The sequence below is a fragment of the Athene cunicularia genome, assembly GCF_003259725.1.
Source record: "Athene cunicularia isolate RWA chromosome 3 unlocalized genomic scaffold, athCun1 chr3_part1, whole genome shotgun sequence".
Lineage (NCBI taxonomy): Eukaryota > Metazoa > Chordata > Aves > Strigiformes > Strigidae > Athene > Athene cunicularia.
The window spans coordinates 87,140,464-87,158,309 of record NW_020799097.1 but is presented as its reverse complement, the minus strand read 5'-3'; the positions used below and the strand labels follow the sequence as shown (position 1 = coordinate 87,158,309).

At 37.5% G+C, this 17,846-nt stretch overlaps 1 protein-coding gene across 2 annotated transcripts in view; it reads right to left on the bottom strand.

Annotated features, from left to right (window-relative positions):
* Positions 1–2,314: 2,314 nt before the first annotated feature.
* The window catches only part of CNST (consortin, connexin sorting protein), a 52,771-nt gene continuing 37,239 nt past the window's right edge, over positions 2,315–17,846 (bottom strand). For both annotated transcript variants that reach the window (XM_026844072.1, XM_026844071.1), the window contains 3 exons: positions 15,054–15,928; positions 7,711–7,846; positions 2,315–6,023 (listed from right to left, as the gene is read on the bottom strand). In XM_026844072.1, coding sequence (XP_026699873.1) covers positions 5,818–6,023; positions 7,711–7,846; positions 15,054–15,928 — 1,217 coding nt within the window. In that variant the 3' untranslated portion in view covers positions 2,315–5,817. The remainder of the gene's footprint in view (positions 6,024–7,710; positions 7,847–15,053; positions 15,929–17,846) is intronic.

The window sequence follows — 17,846 nt, the reverse complement described above, 5'->3', positions numbered from 1 at the left end:
TAATTTTAAAACCTTGATATTGAATTTGAGAGTGTAAGGTAGAAGAGGAAAGGGAGAAGCATAGCGGATCCTTACTCTAATAGAAGAATGTTGGATCCCTACCAGGAAGGAGGATGCTGTGGACAAGAAAGAAGCATCAGAAGGACACTGCTAGAAAATTAGCCTGGAGATGGCTCTGAGGGACCTAGTAGCAGCCTTCCAGTAAATATGAGGTTACTAAGAAGCTCTTCACGGCAGTGAACATCAGGAGGAGAGACAACAAACCGAAGCAGAGGTTCAGACCAGATATAAAGAACTTTTTCACCCTGAGGGCAGCCAAGCAGTGGCATATGCCCAGGGAGGTTTGTGCAGGCTCTATCTTTGAAGGGTTTCAGACTGGATAAAGCCCTGAGCAATTTCATCTGATCTCAGTTGACCCTGCCTTGAGCAGAAGTTTGGACTACAGGCTTTCTGAGGTCCCCTCCTAACTCAGTTACCTTATGATCCTATGAATGATAGAGCAGATGCTATTTCATCCTGGGAAAGAAATGGTAAAGGGGGGGGGGGGAAGTCAGAATAAAAAGGGACTCATTGGGATGAAGACATGGCTAGAGGCTGCAGCAGCGCCTCATAAAGGCAGGGGTAGAAATTGTTTGTGAGAAGGTTGTTGAGAAGATCCAAGGAAAGAAAGGAGTGACTGACAGATTCAGGTAACTCAGTCTGTACTAGTGCTGAATCAGCACAGCTGTGTCTACAAAGCTGAAGCCTAAGGCAAAGCCTGTCCTTTGGGCTAAAGAGTTTACTGACGAGTTCTGAAAGCCCATCCAGGTTCCTCAAGATTACCAATGCTTCTGGTCAGGAGACAAATCAAGACTCGGAAGTGGAACATCATCTGCTTGTCTTCTTGAACCCAGATGTCAGTTTACAGTAGCAATTTACTTCTACACCTAAGGACCACTCTTAGGAGGCACCTCCAGGTTGCCAGATACTATGTTACAATTTAGTTTGCTGCTGTGAGATGTTATCTCACAAGTTGCAGTAAAGTTGTATGAAAAGCTCAATTTTTTTTCTCCCTTTTCATTGTAGTTCTCACTTTTTCTGACTGTGAAGAACAATTTGAAAACATCACAGAGTTAACAAAACCAAACCAAAATGTATAAACCTGCCTCTTTTTCTCTTTGGATTTCACTATCTTTTTAGCAGTCTAAAATTCTGGTTGGCTTCATTGTCTTTTGGGAGAAGAGCCAAGGGAGGAGGGGGGTGTTGCAAAATGTTGAGTTTGCATGCTCCTGTTCAAATCAGAGGATGCTGGGTTGAGTTGGAATTGTTTTTTTATTTATTTAATTGAACTCAAAGAGCAGACTGGCCTGTGACCACTATCCAGGTCACCCACCCAGTTACTAGGAATTCTGAAACTCAACAGCTGTCAATTTGTTTTCAGAATGATGCAGTAAGGCCACATTTTAGTACTTTAAACCCATCTGACTAGAGGGGCCTGGCTCTGTGTAGAAGCTGGGTTTTTGTTTAGCTATTAGAACAAAACAACCCACCCAGGAAAAACACATGACACCAAAACCCAAAACAAATCTTATGTGTTTCACCCTCATTTTCCATTCTGGTTTGGGTTTGACCATGAAATTCTTATCAGAGCTACTGTTCATTTACTTGAATTTCACAAAAAATCTTCTCAGTCTTTTTATACATTTAGAAATCACAGCACCCAAAAAGTTTCATATATTTTCTTTGGGACAGTTTTTATTTTTTTACTACAGTATTTAAATTACAAGCTTGAGTGACAGTTTCAAACACAATTATTTACTCCTTTTGCTAAAGGAAGGTTACGTTAAATTTGTTACAAATAGTTATTAGTCCTTTCAGATGGCCTTGGGTTTACATTACAGTACAAAGTAGGCAAACGTGTTTTCTTAGGAGGGTAACATCCCCTTAAATTACTGAGTGGAATAGTACCCAGTCACACAAGAATCTGGACTTCCAATGTACTCTGCTTATTTGATAGTTCAAAGCTTGCCCTTCACTCCTGAAAACCCTAAACAAGAGTTTCCCTTTTCCTTAGACTACTTCCTACTGCTTGTCACTAGGGCTATGCATTTTCCAATTATGAAAGCAAAGATACTGGAAAAATTTTAAAACATGGGCTGTGTCTAGACTTCAAAATTCTGCTGGCATATCTGGGCTGTGGAATATCTGCTTCCTTACTGACACTGTTTTGAAAACAAGCCTGTAGTATAGTGTGTCTATGCTAGAGCACAGTGCTTTTCTTGGTGTAGTCTAGGCGATTTGAGGTGAGGGTGTTAATTATGTCATCAGAAAGCTCTTTTTGGCAGCATATGCTGAATTTACATCAAAAGTCTTGTTGGTTTTGCTCTATTGTGAAAATCTCTCCAAAATAATTATGCTCAAAGAATAAACTGGAAGGTGGGGGCTTATAGTAGGGTGCTGCAGGCAATTAAGTGGTCACAACTTCTTTGGAGGTGCACTATCAGCCTGAAATCCAGTCATATTTTAAGAAATGTGAAGTACTGAACCACTCCCTGAATTTTCCTACCAACTACAAAAGGTTGTATGCTGTCATAGTATGTTGCCCCTACTGCCAAGCAGAACAGCCATAAAGACAGTGGCAGGGAAGGAAACAGAATAAATAAAAACTTATACACAAAGGGCTTTAAAATACACAAAGGGTGTGAGGGGGGAAAGCCTTTTTCCTCTATTTTCTTTCTCCTTAAAACATTCTTAGCTGCTGCTCACTATTATTTTACCTCAAAATACTCAAACAAGAGGAATAATTTTCAAATCAACTATTTCTTCTAACTTGGATTTATCTGACTCTAAGATCCTAACCCTTAAGGTCACTCAGGTGGAAGCAATGTCACCCGCAGTCTAAAGAGAACAAAGCATATAGGAAAGCCAACATCAGGCCTACCTGCACACTCTTTGGAGCTTAATGCAAAGCAAATTTTGTTACACTGATAGCTGCAAGTTTGATAATGTACTACAGACCATGCAAAGTATTTGCACTAACAGAATTGTCATTTAAAGCAAGAATTAGTACCATCAGCTTTTTATAAAGGAATGCCAACAGAAATTATATCCAGATTCAACACTTGGTTGCAACTGAGGAGTAAACAGCTCAGTTCAGGAGCCAGGCAGCCTGTGCGTGTGTGCCCCTTCTGCTCCTGCAAATCCTGAGAGACGTTGCAGACGTGGTACCTTGGCATAGGCTGGGAAGGCTGGAGAGATGCTCCAAATTACAACACAAGTGTAAGGTAGCTGCATTACACAGAATGCTTGGCTGCTCATTTTTCATTGGGTACATGTTGGTAAAGTGGTGCCCAACCTCTTCATGATCTTCTTGTAGGCAGTTCTGCTGCTACTAGTGAGTCTCTGCACTGGGAACATAGCACAAAGTGGACGTACCAGGATTTGGATCACTGATTTTAAACTGAACTGCTTATTAAAAATTGCTTTGACTTTAAATAACTTTACAGTTTTAAATAAAATAATTATTTTAAAATAGTTTTAATTAAATGAACCTAGAAGTAGGGGATCTTTGATCTCCATATCTGATATACTTTTGAATAAATAGTTCTATATATACCTCTTGATCTTTTTGGTGATGAAGTGCACAAAAAGTTAGAAAGATTTTTTTAAGCTGAAATCAACAGTTGTTTCTTTAGGAATAAACTTAATATCTTGAAACGTTCAATGCAACGTTACAGAAACCCAAAATATATTCAAACTACACAGTCACTATAAATACATATTTTAAGTGAATGCATGCTTTTTAATTACTCTGTGAGTAAAATACCAAAAAGAAAATTAAGATTCTCTTTAAAAGAAAAACTAAATAAATAAACAAACCCAGACTTCAAATAATAAACTGAACCAGCCAGTAACACTTTAAAATACAAAAGTGTCTTTCCCTTTCTCCTTTAGATTAGCCCAGCATTACAATACTCTGAGGACAACAAACAAAAATTATACCAAACTCCTGTTCTCAAGTTTCATTCTAAAATCAAAAATTTTCAATAATTTGGGCATTTAATATTTTCTAGTTTGAGGCTCCCTAAGGTATAAATAAACTAAGCTTCCGCAGAGAAAAGAAAAAGAGAAATCATACATGCAATTTACTCTAGAAAAAAAAATGTGATTTTAACTTTCACTTTAAAAACCCGTTAAGTATAACAGTGCTTTAGGAACAATCAAGCTCACTAGAGGGACAATTTGCTTGCAAATGCCAGAAAGCATGATAATTTAATGTTATAATTTTGAGCAATATCTTGAAGATTTCACTTCATAGTATTTTACAAAACAATATTCTAAACCTGAACACACTGCATCATACAGTTAGTACGCAGGAAATCATGGAGTGAAGCGGACCCCTCAAAAATGCTGTTTCCTGAGGTGTAAAGGAATCATTTCACACTAACACCTTTGGCAGGGCGAGGCCATTATGCTCTGCGCAAGAACCACATTTTGACCAGAGTGTGGGCCAAAGGCCCGTGTATCTAATTCTCACCTTCACAGTCATGTCAGTGTTTCTCTCACACACCACACAGTGAGAGCTGAGCACCAAGTGATAGAAATACCCATTTAAAATGACTCCTTGTAGTCATTTAGATTTGTTTGTATAGCTGATAGAAAAAGAATCGATTTTACAATACAGGTCTCAGAACTGCAGGGGAAATAGATGCGAATGTGCTTTATCTGCTGAAAGGAGCGCTCTGGCCTACTAACATGCCACGAATCTGCAGTGAGCCTCTGAATTTCTTCTGTTGGATCAGTCCCAACGTTACATAAACATTCACTCATAGAGAGAGGCTGCAGCCACACAGTTCAGTGATCCTGTGCACTCATCTGGGATGAATCAGACATGAGCCCTAATTGCAATAAATATTCACAGACAAAGACAAGGGTCATTATTCCCCATTTATGGAGGAGAAACTGAGGCACAAAGTGAATACTGCAGGTCAGTGACATAGCTGGACAGAAAACCCCGTTAGCCCCACACCTGCTACCAGGTGCTTTAGAATTGGCCAAAGCCAATTTACTATTTAACATGAATAATTTACTAAACATCTTACTTTTGTTTCTGTGTTTAATGAAACCAATGATTTCTTTTTTAACCTTCCATTTCTAAAACAGCCCATAAAATATTGGGAGTAAAGTTCCAGGAAATTTAGTGAAATCTGCCAGCAGATTTATCTCACTCATGATATTCATTGTAAGCTGTAAGATACAGGGTCAGCCTTTTAATCACCAAATGAGGGCTCGTCAATGCCGCTGCACTCTTCTCACTCCACCCAAACAATTACATGGCTCACCAGGAGAATTAAAATGGAGAAAAATAGTAAGACTTAGAAGAAAAATAATATTTCCATAAAACACAGACTTATTGCATGATAGCTGGAGGCAACACCTTTGCACAAACAGCTGTAAATTAAAGCTGTCCTTTTACTAAGCTTCCAGAGATTGCTTACACAATGTGTGGCAATGGGAGAGCATACAGAAGACAGTTGATTTTCTTCTTTCTTCTTCACTTGCTTAAGTTGTTGAAAAGCTACTTGCCTGCTCTCAAAAGGTTGAAGAGAACAGCTTTATATTCTCCCATATCACACTGCTACAGTTTAAGATGTGAACATTTTGCCACCTGGTTGCTAATCTAGAATTTTCTTGATTTCTAAGTAAAAGTGTAAGTACATCATCAAATACACATCACCTGCAGGTGGCAAATGTTAGAGAACTTGAAATCACAGGTTTTTTCTACTCTCTCCAGCAACCATTGGTGAGCTCTCAATGTGCTGTCTCTGCTCATTTCAACTATGAGAAGGCTATCCAGTGTTTAAGTTCTTCCATACGCCGCAATATCTGGGTATAATAGAAATCCATGTTGTCTGCAAAATCAGTACATACAGGGGATTCCATGTCACCAAAGGTGCAGTACAATGCAGTTCCTCCAATGCTAAGGAAAACAGTTGCTATGCACAGCAGGATCAGCAAAATACAGGATCCACCAGCTACTTCATCTGTAAAATAAGAGCAGAAGAGGTGAAAAAGGATAATATATAAAGCAATGTGAACACATGTGAGAAAATCTGAGATACATTTTTTACCATGAATGGGTCAGGAGGTAAACATACTTAATAATGCTCACTGTGACAAAGCGACCATACTACATACCAGGAACTGTATGTTTCTCTATCTACTCTTTTCAGAAACCTGAATAATTATATAGCCACATTTCTGCAACCTGCATACCTGTCCTTGCTGATATCACTTGCAGAGTCACTCCACACTGAAGTAAAATACACTTAACTATGAGAATGTCCCACAACCAAAGCCTTCATGGAAATAGCTGAAATGAAGCGAAAGCTTTGACACTAAAACAAATGGAAACATTCTCGCATCATTTGTACTGCCACTGATTGTGCCACCATGAACTGTTTGTGTTTACTCTCACATTTTGACTGTAAGGATAGAGACAAAACCTTCAGGGTAGGTTAATGTGAAGGGTTATTTTACATCTCAGTTATTCTGTGGTGAGTCTTTGCATGATTGTTTATTCCAGTCTGAAAGCAATAAAGAGGTTGCAGAAGTGCTGCTACATTTTCACAACCTCATTTGTCCTTGGTAACTTGAATGCATGAACAATATCTGTGTCTTCTGTTGGACTGAAGAGGCTCTAAGAAAATTTCTAAACTCCCTTCACTTTGCATCAAGGAGAATAAACAGGGGAAAAGAAGAAAAAAATAAGCAACATGCAAAGACTTTTTCTGTGTATTTGAAATCGGATTAATAATAATAATCATCATCATCTTTCCTTTTGAATCACTAAATCTCTGGGCAAAAAAGTCATAGAAGAAACTCTAATTGAAATTTGAATTAAAAAATAAATTGTTTTAAAATAATTTCAAGAAAATATGGGGTAAGCTCCCTTTTGGGCAGTGAATGGATTTTATTTTCAGTGTATGAAACACACTTAATACACTTTTAAGTTGTAAAGACCTCCATTAACACCATTTAGTGGCTGGTGCACACAATAGATATAGAAAGTACTATCATTAGTAACCCAAAGTATTTTTCTTAGCATCTCTTTTGTTTGAATAACAGAGAACTTAAACTCCAAGAAGAGCATCACAAAATAATACACTGTATTTCTTATGAGGCTATTTAGCCCATCAAAAAGGCAGCAAGGTTTCTAGCCAAATTTAACAAGAGCTAGCAAATATATATGGATGTTTGATTATAAAGCAAAGTTAAATCTAACACCCTTCAATCCCATGATCTACTAGAATGGGTTAGAAAGCTACTGGTGGATAAAGCACAAGAGAGTTGTTCCTTTTGCATCCCTCTTTACCTACATGGATTAGATTTAGGGAGAAAGCCTGCACCTCCCATCTCTAAATTCTAAACAGTAATGAAAGGACATCCATTAAACATCACTCGCAAATCATTCAGCCAAAGGAAAAAAATGTGGCTTTAGTCTCAACCAAGCTTTAAAACAGAAGTGTAGTTATTTGTATCCTTCTGTAGCCTTATTACCCAAACCTAGTATAGAATAATCTTTGATCAATCACCTTCACTTATTATAATCAAGTTTTAAAAAGCCAAGACAGTATGTACAATGAACTCCTGCTTTACTCTTGTGAACAAAAAGATCAACATCGTTTGCACCCCAAGAGTGCAACCCATGAATTAACAGCTTTAAATTACCTTGATCCAATGTGTCTTCCATTTCTTGGAATCTCACTCTTCTCTTTGTTTGCCTTTGCTGGACTTGAGCAATTGTTTTTCCTTCCCTGTCATCTCTCTTCTTTAGTATAGACACCAATCCTTCTGCTGGGGCAATCTATCAGGAAAGACAGAGTGGCACAAGAGATGTGAGAAATCCAAGCATGAGATCTATGTAAAATGACTTTAAGGAGGAAATGAGATAAACAGTTAAAAAATGGTTTCCACTCTACTTTTCTTAAACATTACAGCATTTGTGAAACCTCCTTCTTGAATACATCAGTTCCTTAACATGTAGGACAGTTGCAGTATCATTCTCCTGCCTGCTGACACTACTTGCCCTTAATTGCTATCATAGTTAAATACACATACATTTACTGTTTGGATCATACTTCGTATTCACTGCAACAGTTCCTTTGCAAGCTCACATTATTAAACACGTGGGTTGGGGCAGTGGTGAGGAGGGTTCACATCAAAACCACCATTATCAGAGGGCAGTAAGAAGTCAATGACACACTGCTGCTGCCTCTCCAAAGATATAATCCTGCAGAGACTATCAAATACTTATTGTGAGATTAATTTTCCAGCATTGCAATTGGTTCCCCAGGGTGGACAACAAGCTACAGTGGGGCCACAAAACCAAAAAAGAGATAACACCAGGGAAAAAGAAAGCTTCAGCGCTCTGGATAGATTCCAGCTCCACTTTGTAATAAGCTTGCTGGAGAGAGCTGTAGTTCAAAAACCCTTCCCTACAGGCTGGTCACCCAGACAGTTTGCACAGTGATACTGTCAACAAGTCAATAAACAAACTTCTCAGCTGCAAGAGTATATGCTAAACCATACTCGGATGTTACAGCAGCCTGAGCAGTCTGTAATTTCGTCGTTATTAAAGAAACAAAAGTAGGGGAAGTATCAGGAGAAAAATGCTTTCCTAAGCAAGCAGTTCCCGGTGTGCTAGAAATAAACAGAAATTAAAATAGCAAGCATATTTATATATGCCCTTTTTTATCTTGAGATCATCTTTACCTGCAAAAAAGTCTTAGTCATCTCTTCATAAATCTGAGTAGCGCTTTTAAAAACTTACTCTGTAGATCAGCAATAACATTTGTTAAATTGCATATATATATAATCTGTATACGTTTGTGCTGCAGATAAGAAAACAGATCACATTTTCAACTGAGTTTACAATTCATCTATGTAGGAGACGACCTTAAATGCCTGTAATTTTCACAAAAACTAGAAGTGGAAAAAAAGCAACTTTCCAGGTAACACTGTAGCTGCAGACAACTGACTTGCCTAACTCCCCCCATAATCATGGTTAGAAGACCATGAATAAGAACTCGTTTGCATTGCAAACACAGAGCACAATCAGACTGGCACAGTCCCAACTACTGCACTGGTGTGCAACATTTTAACTGCTAAATGTGGCAATTACATTTGCAGGTTTCCACGCTGGCAGTATAGTATAGCCCTCAACTGGCCAAATAACACTGCCCTGAACAACTCAGAATTGGTCACTGTGGGTATACGCCTACAGTAACAATTCCTCCCCAAACCACAACTGCTAGGATAAAAACGATCTCTGCCACACTCCCCCTTTTGATATTCACGTTCCCTTTTGCTTATCTGCTTAAGAGCTTGAACAGATTATTTAATGAAACAATGCAATGAAGTACTTACAAAGTAGTGAAAGTGTGGAGGTGGTAGAAAGAAATTGCTTAAGTCAACATATGGAAGACCACTATTTGGCACAAATAAACCAGAAATAGTAGCCCGCAAGTGTCTCATCACAACAGACAAGTGCACTGGGGTGAAGTTTCTACTGGTAATGTTAAATTGACCTTGCAGAACTGCCATGAAAATTTATCAGGCCAGTCTGAAAATCAACACTTATGCTTCCTTGTGACAAGGAAGAGAGATCATGCAGGAATGAATTATTTTGACTTATTTATTTGGAAGGGTGGAGACGAAATTAGGTCCTTTAAGAGAGTAATTATTTTAAGCTTCCGTGAATGGTGCTGCTTTCATAAAGAGGATTAATGGCTCCTCCTGCACCACGCAGGCAGCAGGCTAGCTGTCGCCTGGCACACCTGTTCACAAGTGGCTAGGGCTGCACTTGGCGGGAACGTCACTCAGGGACGGTGGGGAGTTTGTACCAGTCTGCCCTAAGATTAGTCCGTATGGGTCTGTTCTGCAAGTAGTCATTTCAAACGGAGACACTTCATTTGGTCTGTTGGCTCTTGGTAGTTTTTGAATGACCGTGTCACAAGCTGTCTTCTCCAACCTTAAAACCGGGGGGCTATCTTTGACAGGATTATGTGGAAACATGTGTTTCAGTGATTACAGTTACATAAAAGGTTTGCAGAGGAATATCTTGCTACAATGAGGTTCAATTATTTTTCCTGCCAGCCTACGTGGCTATGTTTCAGGATTTACTTCTAAATGTATAAAGAACTAAGCAACACAGCACAGCACAGATGTTCTCTATTCTCAACATCATCTTTTGCTTAAAAAGGGGGAGTAGGGGCTTTTGATTTTATAATAAAATCAGTGTGGCTAGTGTTACTCTCCTGCCATGACAAAAGCCATAGACTGTATTTTTAAGAATGTCCTTTCTACACAACATGTAATTAATACTTAGAATATTTCATCTGCCTCTGAATTTCATGAGTCACGTGTTTAAGGTTTTTGTTTTGTTTTGTGAAGGACCTACAAAGCAATGCCTCCTAATCAAGATACAGTTTATTGTTAAAATGCAAATACAAACATATGGAATTCTGCATAAAACAGAATTTACACCTTCTTTTCTACCATATTCTCAACTGTAGCTCAAAAATATTTAATGCAAACATCACCACATTTTATTTTTCTTATTTTCAGTCATAAAAATGTCATTACTATAAGACTGTCATGTAAGAATAGGGTCCATCTTGCTACAAATAAAATCTAATTGAATTAAAACAACTGTAAACATATTTTTCTACCATAGTTTTCATTTAGAAAGATTTCAAAGCAATATACAAACTGATTGTATTAGATCCATCTCCCATTAACTAAACATCCAAGGAGAGGGGCTTAGATGCCATGTAAGACTTAAAAGTTTTCCATCCCAGTTTTAAATTGGAATTTAAAAAGGCAGAATACATTATTTAAATTGGAAGTTAATGAGAGAACTGTGGCTAATATAGTTGACCACAAGTCAAGCCTCTGCTCAACTTGAACCACAGGAGGAAAAAGGCAGGCTTGCACCAGGCTGCACTCCAAACGGTTCTGTGTCACATGAAAGACCTGCATAAAGGGCCCTGTTGAAACATTGAGCACTTTCTTAATAAGTTAGATAATTAACAAAAGATGCTCTTGGAACACCTACATAACTGAGCTTACACACTCAGCTCTGCTGGCCTTCGTGAAATCTTTTGACCAGAGCTTTTATAATCACTGTACAGGAACTGAAAATGACTTACAGGTATGCGGTGGCATTTTGACACCAAATTTTGACATGCAGCAAGGACTGTTGGTTAACTGAAACTCTGTTAAATATTTTAGTTTTTCTCTTTTTACCACTATTAATACAAAGTAATTGTGCTTAACCAAATTTTTTGGAAAAAGTTTAATATCCTGGCTGCAAAATAAGAAAAGATAAGCGCTAGTTTAACTACCTGTTTCTTCTCTGTTTAAAACAGCATTTGCTAATACAATATTTAAAAAATTCTTACATTATACATATTTTTGCCAAATATGTGTGCATATATATTTATAAACATATTAGACAAAGCTATGAAAATAAGGTCCTGTACTTCAAGCTCTTAGAGAAAACTGATTAAACTTGACTCCTGGAATAACTCATAACATACAGTAAATAAAACCCCCAAAACCGGAAGGACTGCAAACTGGCATCTAGGAAGAAAAGTTCATTGCATTAAGAATTTTGGTCTGAATGCAGAGAGCTACTCAAGGAGGAGTTTTGTTTGTGTATTCTTCTGTGGGCTGTATTCCTTATTCAGTTACTTGGCAAAGGTCTATTATTTTATTTCTATCAATACTAGATTTTTTTTAAAGTGGTAATCCATAACTGTACGACAAATTGACTAAAAGCAAGACCGTCCTAGGTTAAGCTATAAGCAGCAGACAAACCCTTTTGCTAACAAAATACATTAGATACATGAATAATTTCACTTCAAAAAGGAGCTAGGTGTACAAGCACTGCCACCAACCAAAAGCTACTACTTTATGTTGCAGGAGAAAGTCTCACTATCTTTGATTTCTGAAATAAATTTAAAATTATAGTTTTCAAGTAAGGAAAAACATTAAGATTTTACTTGTTTCCCTAATTATCACTCAGATAAAACGCTCATGTTATGAACTTTTATTTCATATGGCAATGCAACTTACATTATTGAGGTTACAATTTGTTTGACTGCTGGTGTGACATTTCATTCGCACATAAATGACAGCAAAGAGATCTAAGAAGAGGTTACACACTTCTGATACCTGTTGTTACCAACTGTTGACTGTGCTTCAAAGCTCTTTTTTAGCTGTATGCATCTAGTTTCTATAAAATGACAGTGATTTCCCATCATCTGCACCTTGTTGTGCACCATTTGTACTAGTGAAGAAATAGCCAGCATAAGGGACTGTACAATATGTAAAGTACTATTTTAGTTTTACAGCTTTTTAAAGCCAAAGTCAGAATTTAGTGGATTCTCAGTCTTGTAATTAGTTACTGTAAATGGTAGACTAAAAGCAAGTGACATAAAGTATCTAATTAGGAATCTACAGGAGATGATTCTTTGATCTCAATATGGGGTCAAACTGAACTTCCTAACTAACTGCCTGCACAAGTACTTACCCTTCCCCATTTTCAATAAAGTAATATTACACCTCCACTGAAGAACAGTAATGAAATTCTGTCCTACCATATGATTTTTGTACCTAGGTTATTTCAAAATTACCTTTACTTCTGCCTTCCATTCTAACATTGTGGCAATTTTGTAAATACTCACTCCATGACAAGTTTAATTACTGTCAAATTGATTTTTTTTTTTCTACTGTTACACTGGTACATTTCATGTAATTCATTTCTCTCATGTGGCTACCCATGCATTTTCTAGGTATTTCTTTCACAACTAGTGTATGAAAACACTGTTATCTTATTAGATGGCCACAGCCTGAACAATGCAACTTCAAAGGCTTTGGGAGGATAAGAAAGGAAGAAATGCTACAGTTGGGTGCAAAGATCAGTCTGCTTGTCAAAATATCAGTGGAATCATATTTTAACACCAAAACAAAATCAGTGAAAGCAAGTTATCTGTGCGGCTTTCTCAGGGGTGCCAAACTCTCTCAATTCCTGGTGTCTTCCAGAGAAGCTGTATGTGCTCACTACTTCTGAAAAACAACCTCTAGGGTAACAGCAGGTGGAAAACCAAATGTAAGTGTATAATGAAACTATACAAGCTGCTGTGTTGTCCTTAACTCACTCTGCTGCACCAAGATATTTCAGGTATTACAAAACAGCCCTGAATGCTGAATATTACAAATTTTAATCAGTATTGAGATTAACCCTTCTTCTCTTCTCCTTAATTTAAACCCTCGGCCTCACACACAATTCAGGCCTCTTGCTAAGAACAATTCAGAAAGACTCCCACCAGTGCCAGCCACATTATGCCTTATATGGCCAGAAAAAGTATTATGGAAAGACTTTTTCCTCCTCAGAGACTCCACTAGCTATCAGAGTACTAGCAGTCCTAGCATCAGGATAGCAAACTAGAAATGAAACTAGATTCCCTGTAAAGCATCATCATCAGTCACTGGGCTGATCAATATAGGCACAATTTTTCTAACAGTATCAATATGCTGCTTCCTGTCTCATCCTCTAAAACACAAATAGCAAAACCAGAAATTTAAAAATAGTTGCTATAAAGTTAATTTAGGATTTTTTCTATGTGAAACAGAACAGTTCTCTCCTGTAGCTTAAAATGCTGAACTTTCAGTGGGCTCAAAAAAATCTAATGCTCATGAGGGATGATATTAAATTACTCTTCTGTTATACAGGTATATGGGCTTAGCACAGGCCGTCAACAAAATGTTCCTTCTCAAAACCATTCTCTAAGTGAACTCAAGTCAATGGGTCTAGTGCAAAATTTTAACTGCATGTATGAACATGTATGTGGGTTTCCACATCTGTGTGTAAAGAGCTTGTACACAGTTTTGTGGACATGACCCTCAGTCCTGGTATGTGGTGTGCTTCCTGACGTGCCACAGAAAAACAAGGTGTTTCAGGGACAGGTCAGGCTGAATGATCCTGGAAAGGAGACAAGAAATTATTTAGGTAGGGAGAAAAACCAAATTGCTCTGTTTCCAGCTCTGGAGATTTTGCCAAACATGTAATAACATCAGCATGGATCCCAGTATTTAGTTCCCTGCTTGGCTGCTGTCCTGGAATGATTGTGGGTTCTCAGTCTCTGTGCATTAGCTTCTGATCTATAGAGAAGTACTGTCACTTTATTGCCAAGGGATGTTGTATTGTTAAATGCATTAAAAATAGAGATGAACTAAGAAGATATTCCCCCTCCAGCATCTGGAATCACATCCTTTCACAATAATCTAATTTTTTCATTTAAAGAAAAAGCTTTTAAGGTCCCATGGTTGCAAATGCACCAAATGCAGAAGACAAATAAAGTGAAGATGTCATCAAACATCTCCATGTCTCCAAAAAAGGTCCCAAAGCAATGACTCTTTTATATTTTCAGAAAAGCAGTTCATCTTATGAAACACTCATCTTTCTTGTGGCCTGTCAGCAGTGCTTCAGAAAGGTGGGTTCACACTTAGAAGTTCCTTCTTAGTTTTGGTTGAACAACAAAACTGCCTAAACTTGGCAAAATTAGAAGTTCATATATTCATATACAGAGTTCATTACATATGTAGTTCTCACCTACAATACGCACAGAAAAGAAAAATTTATTCTATGAATAGAAACATACCACATTACATCATAGGCACTATGTCGATTTCTGATATGAAATTGTGATTTATCACAGGAATCAGGCCATGTCCTAACAGTCTCTGTCAGAATAAAAAGGTGTTCACACTCGTATGTAAAATTCAGTCTAATTTTTAGAAACACATAGCACTGCTGGTCAAGAAGGTGGCAAACAGGGAAAAAGAAACTTTTTTCTGAATTAACTCAGAACAATTAAATAAGTGTAGATTTCAGATTAAAAAGAACGATATATGAAGTAATATTTAACACATTTTAAAGTTGGCAATATCTAAAATACTTTAATTGAGATAAACATGGAAGATTTTATAGGATTCACAGTATTTACCTCAGCAATCTCTATCCTTCTTGCAAGTTCATCAAGAGAAGAAAAGCTGTCATCCAGTGATAAAGCTTCCAATGAATTGTAAGATGCTCGTTCTGGTGAAATATCTGGAACAGCGTCAAAGTCCTCTTGGTTTGCTAAGTTTGCAAATGATTCTTCAGTGTCTACTATATTACCATTTAAAAATCTGAGAAATAAATCTTCTTGTTCTTCATTATTTACCTTCTCCTGTTGTCCTGCTGTTCTCTGCATTTCCTTGCATACTTGTGGATGGGCAGTACTCTCATGCTCAGACACTTTATTACACCCAGAGCATACATGTGATGCAGTTCTGTCCTGTGAAGATTTTTCATCATCATCAGGTTGTTTCTGTTGCTGCTTTAAATCACTGTTTTCAAGCTGGCCACTAGCAATTTCTGAAGAACCAGCAAGATGTTTTGATCTGAGCAGATTTCTATCAGCTTGCACATCTTTATTAGTAGGAACCAAATCAGTAGGCATAGAATCAGCATCTGTTAAAACCAAAGCATCCACCATTGGCTCAAGAGGGAATTTCGCTCCAGGATCCTCAGCTGTGCCTCCTATTTTTTCCGCATCCTTAGAGAGCTGTCTTTCTCTCAGCTGCAAACTGTTATCTTTACCGGCATCCCCAGATGATAAACAGCCAGAGGAAGGCCTGCCCCCTCTCCCTGTGGACTGGGTGTGTGGCTCCAATGTTGATTCAGCACTGCAGTGCTGCTCCTCCATGTGGTCCTTTCCCGCAGCTACCCAAAGACTTGCTGCCTCTGTCTGTCTCTCAGTTTTGTTTTCACCCGGAGAACTAGTGCTCAGCTGTTTCTCTTCTTTCTTTGGTTCAATGCCAGGACAAGTTTCAGTACCTATGTGCAACAGGAAAAACAGTTCCAGTGTTTTTAAATGATTCAAAGCATCAGCCCAGGGGGGAAAGAGTATACTGTGATTTGATAACGTTGTAATCCAATGCTTTAAAATGCACTTCCATAAAGGGCAGGTATTTTACACAGCAGTCAGACTAAAAGTTTTGCTAGTAGTCTGAAAAACTGACTTCTGATTCAGCTAAGTATTTACACACATTCTTGCAGGCAAAGCACGTGCTTTAGTGCCCTCCTGAAAAGAGTTACTCCCAGACTTCAAGCACAGGATGTATGTAAGTATCTTTCTGAACAGCCACGTTTCTTCTAAAGCATATTTTATGTGAGTGCACCTTGGAGGCCTGAAGTTCAGACAAATGCCCTGAATTACAGAAAACTGTATTTTGATGCTATTGTATGTATCACACAGGGAGATTTCTGTTAAAGAAGGTGAAATCATACTAATTTAATAAATTTTATATTCAATTATTTTAAGTGGGTAACTATCTCCTTTCATTAGTGCTAAATTAAATACCCAATCAGAATATTTTACATAATGGGCTGCATCAAATGATGTTGCTTTCTGGATACGTAAATTAGTTTACATATTAAAAAATGCAATTGGATGCAGCTTATTTCTGTATTCACATTTACAATACAAATGAAAACTGATTTTTTTAATCTGAAATTTCAGAGTGAAACAAGGGGCATTCCGTGAATTCATTACTGTCAGCATGATTTGCTGATGAAGTAGGTGGTTAGCTCCAGCTGTCAATAAAATTATTAGACATTAGCCATTATGAGAAGCTCAAAGCCAGATCTCCCCTTTCAGACTTATGAAGAGAGAAAGAGAATGTTCAAAATCAGAATACCAAAGCAAGCAGAAACTGTCTTTTATTCCATATTTGAATAAAAACTAAGTTATGACTATTTTATAGTAGGACTACAGTTACAGTAATAGTAATAACCTCAAGCAACAAATTAATACCCCTAGAAAACACTCATTTGCATTTTTTGATCATAGCAAAAAGCAGAAAGGTCTTCTGCATAGGTTAATGAAGAGATCAAATGATGCCCTTATCAACTGTATATGTTCGCACAAGAATGACTGAAGATCTCTATGCCAGTCTTATCCTTTCTCACCTGATAAAACCTCTCTTAAAATCTGAGCAATCTCCTGAACTTGTTACGTGAAACAAGGTCACATTCGTTAGTCTTTAAAGAAATGTTTGTATTTATTCAACAATTTTCTTAAATTCTAAACTATCCCCATTTGAAAGGGTAATGAAATACAAGGTAGCATAGAAAAAACAGGCATGGAAATTGAAAAAGAGAACATCCAATGATCTCAAAATGCAAAAAAAAAAATCAGAACAACATTAACAGATAGAAGGAGTACAGCAAACCAAACTTCTGTGAAACACTGAAAGAAGAAATGGGTATAAGACAGGGACTCTTTGAAAATTAGACACAGATGAGTAGATAACTCGAGGGATTTGTAACAGGATACTGAGCCCTTCACATATAGGTCACAAGTTCAAACACAGCCTGGATTATTGGTACAAGATTTTGTTACCATCTGTCAATTTTTCCTAGTGATACATCCACATTACAACAGGCACCTTTGTTGGCAGACCCAACTGCAACAAAGATTAAATGGAATCAGAAATTAAATCAAATTCTTTATCATGAAAGGTGGCTCTTGAGCTCAGGGCTCTGTTCCTAAGAGAGTAATAAATGATCCTAGCAATGTTATCTAACTACAGACGTACAGGAACTGAGATGTAATGATCGTTGTTACATTCCACATCAAATTTTTAGCAGCTTTCAATATTTTCTTTACACCTACTTCAGACAACCCATGACCACTACAGACTCAAGGCAAGTTAAGATAAATATTTGAACACTTACTTAGAAAAGCTTTTTT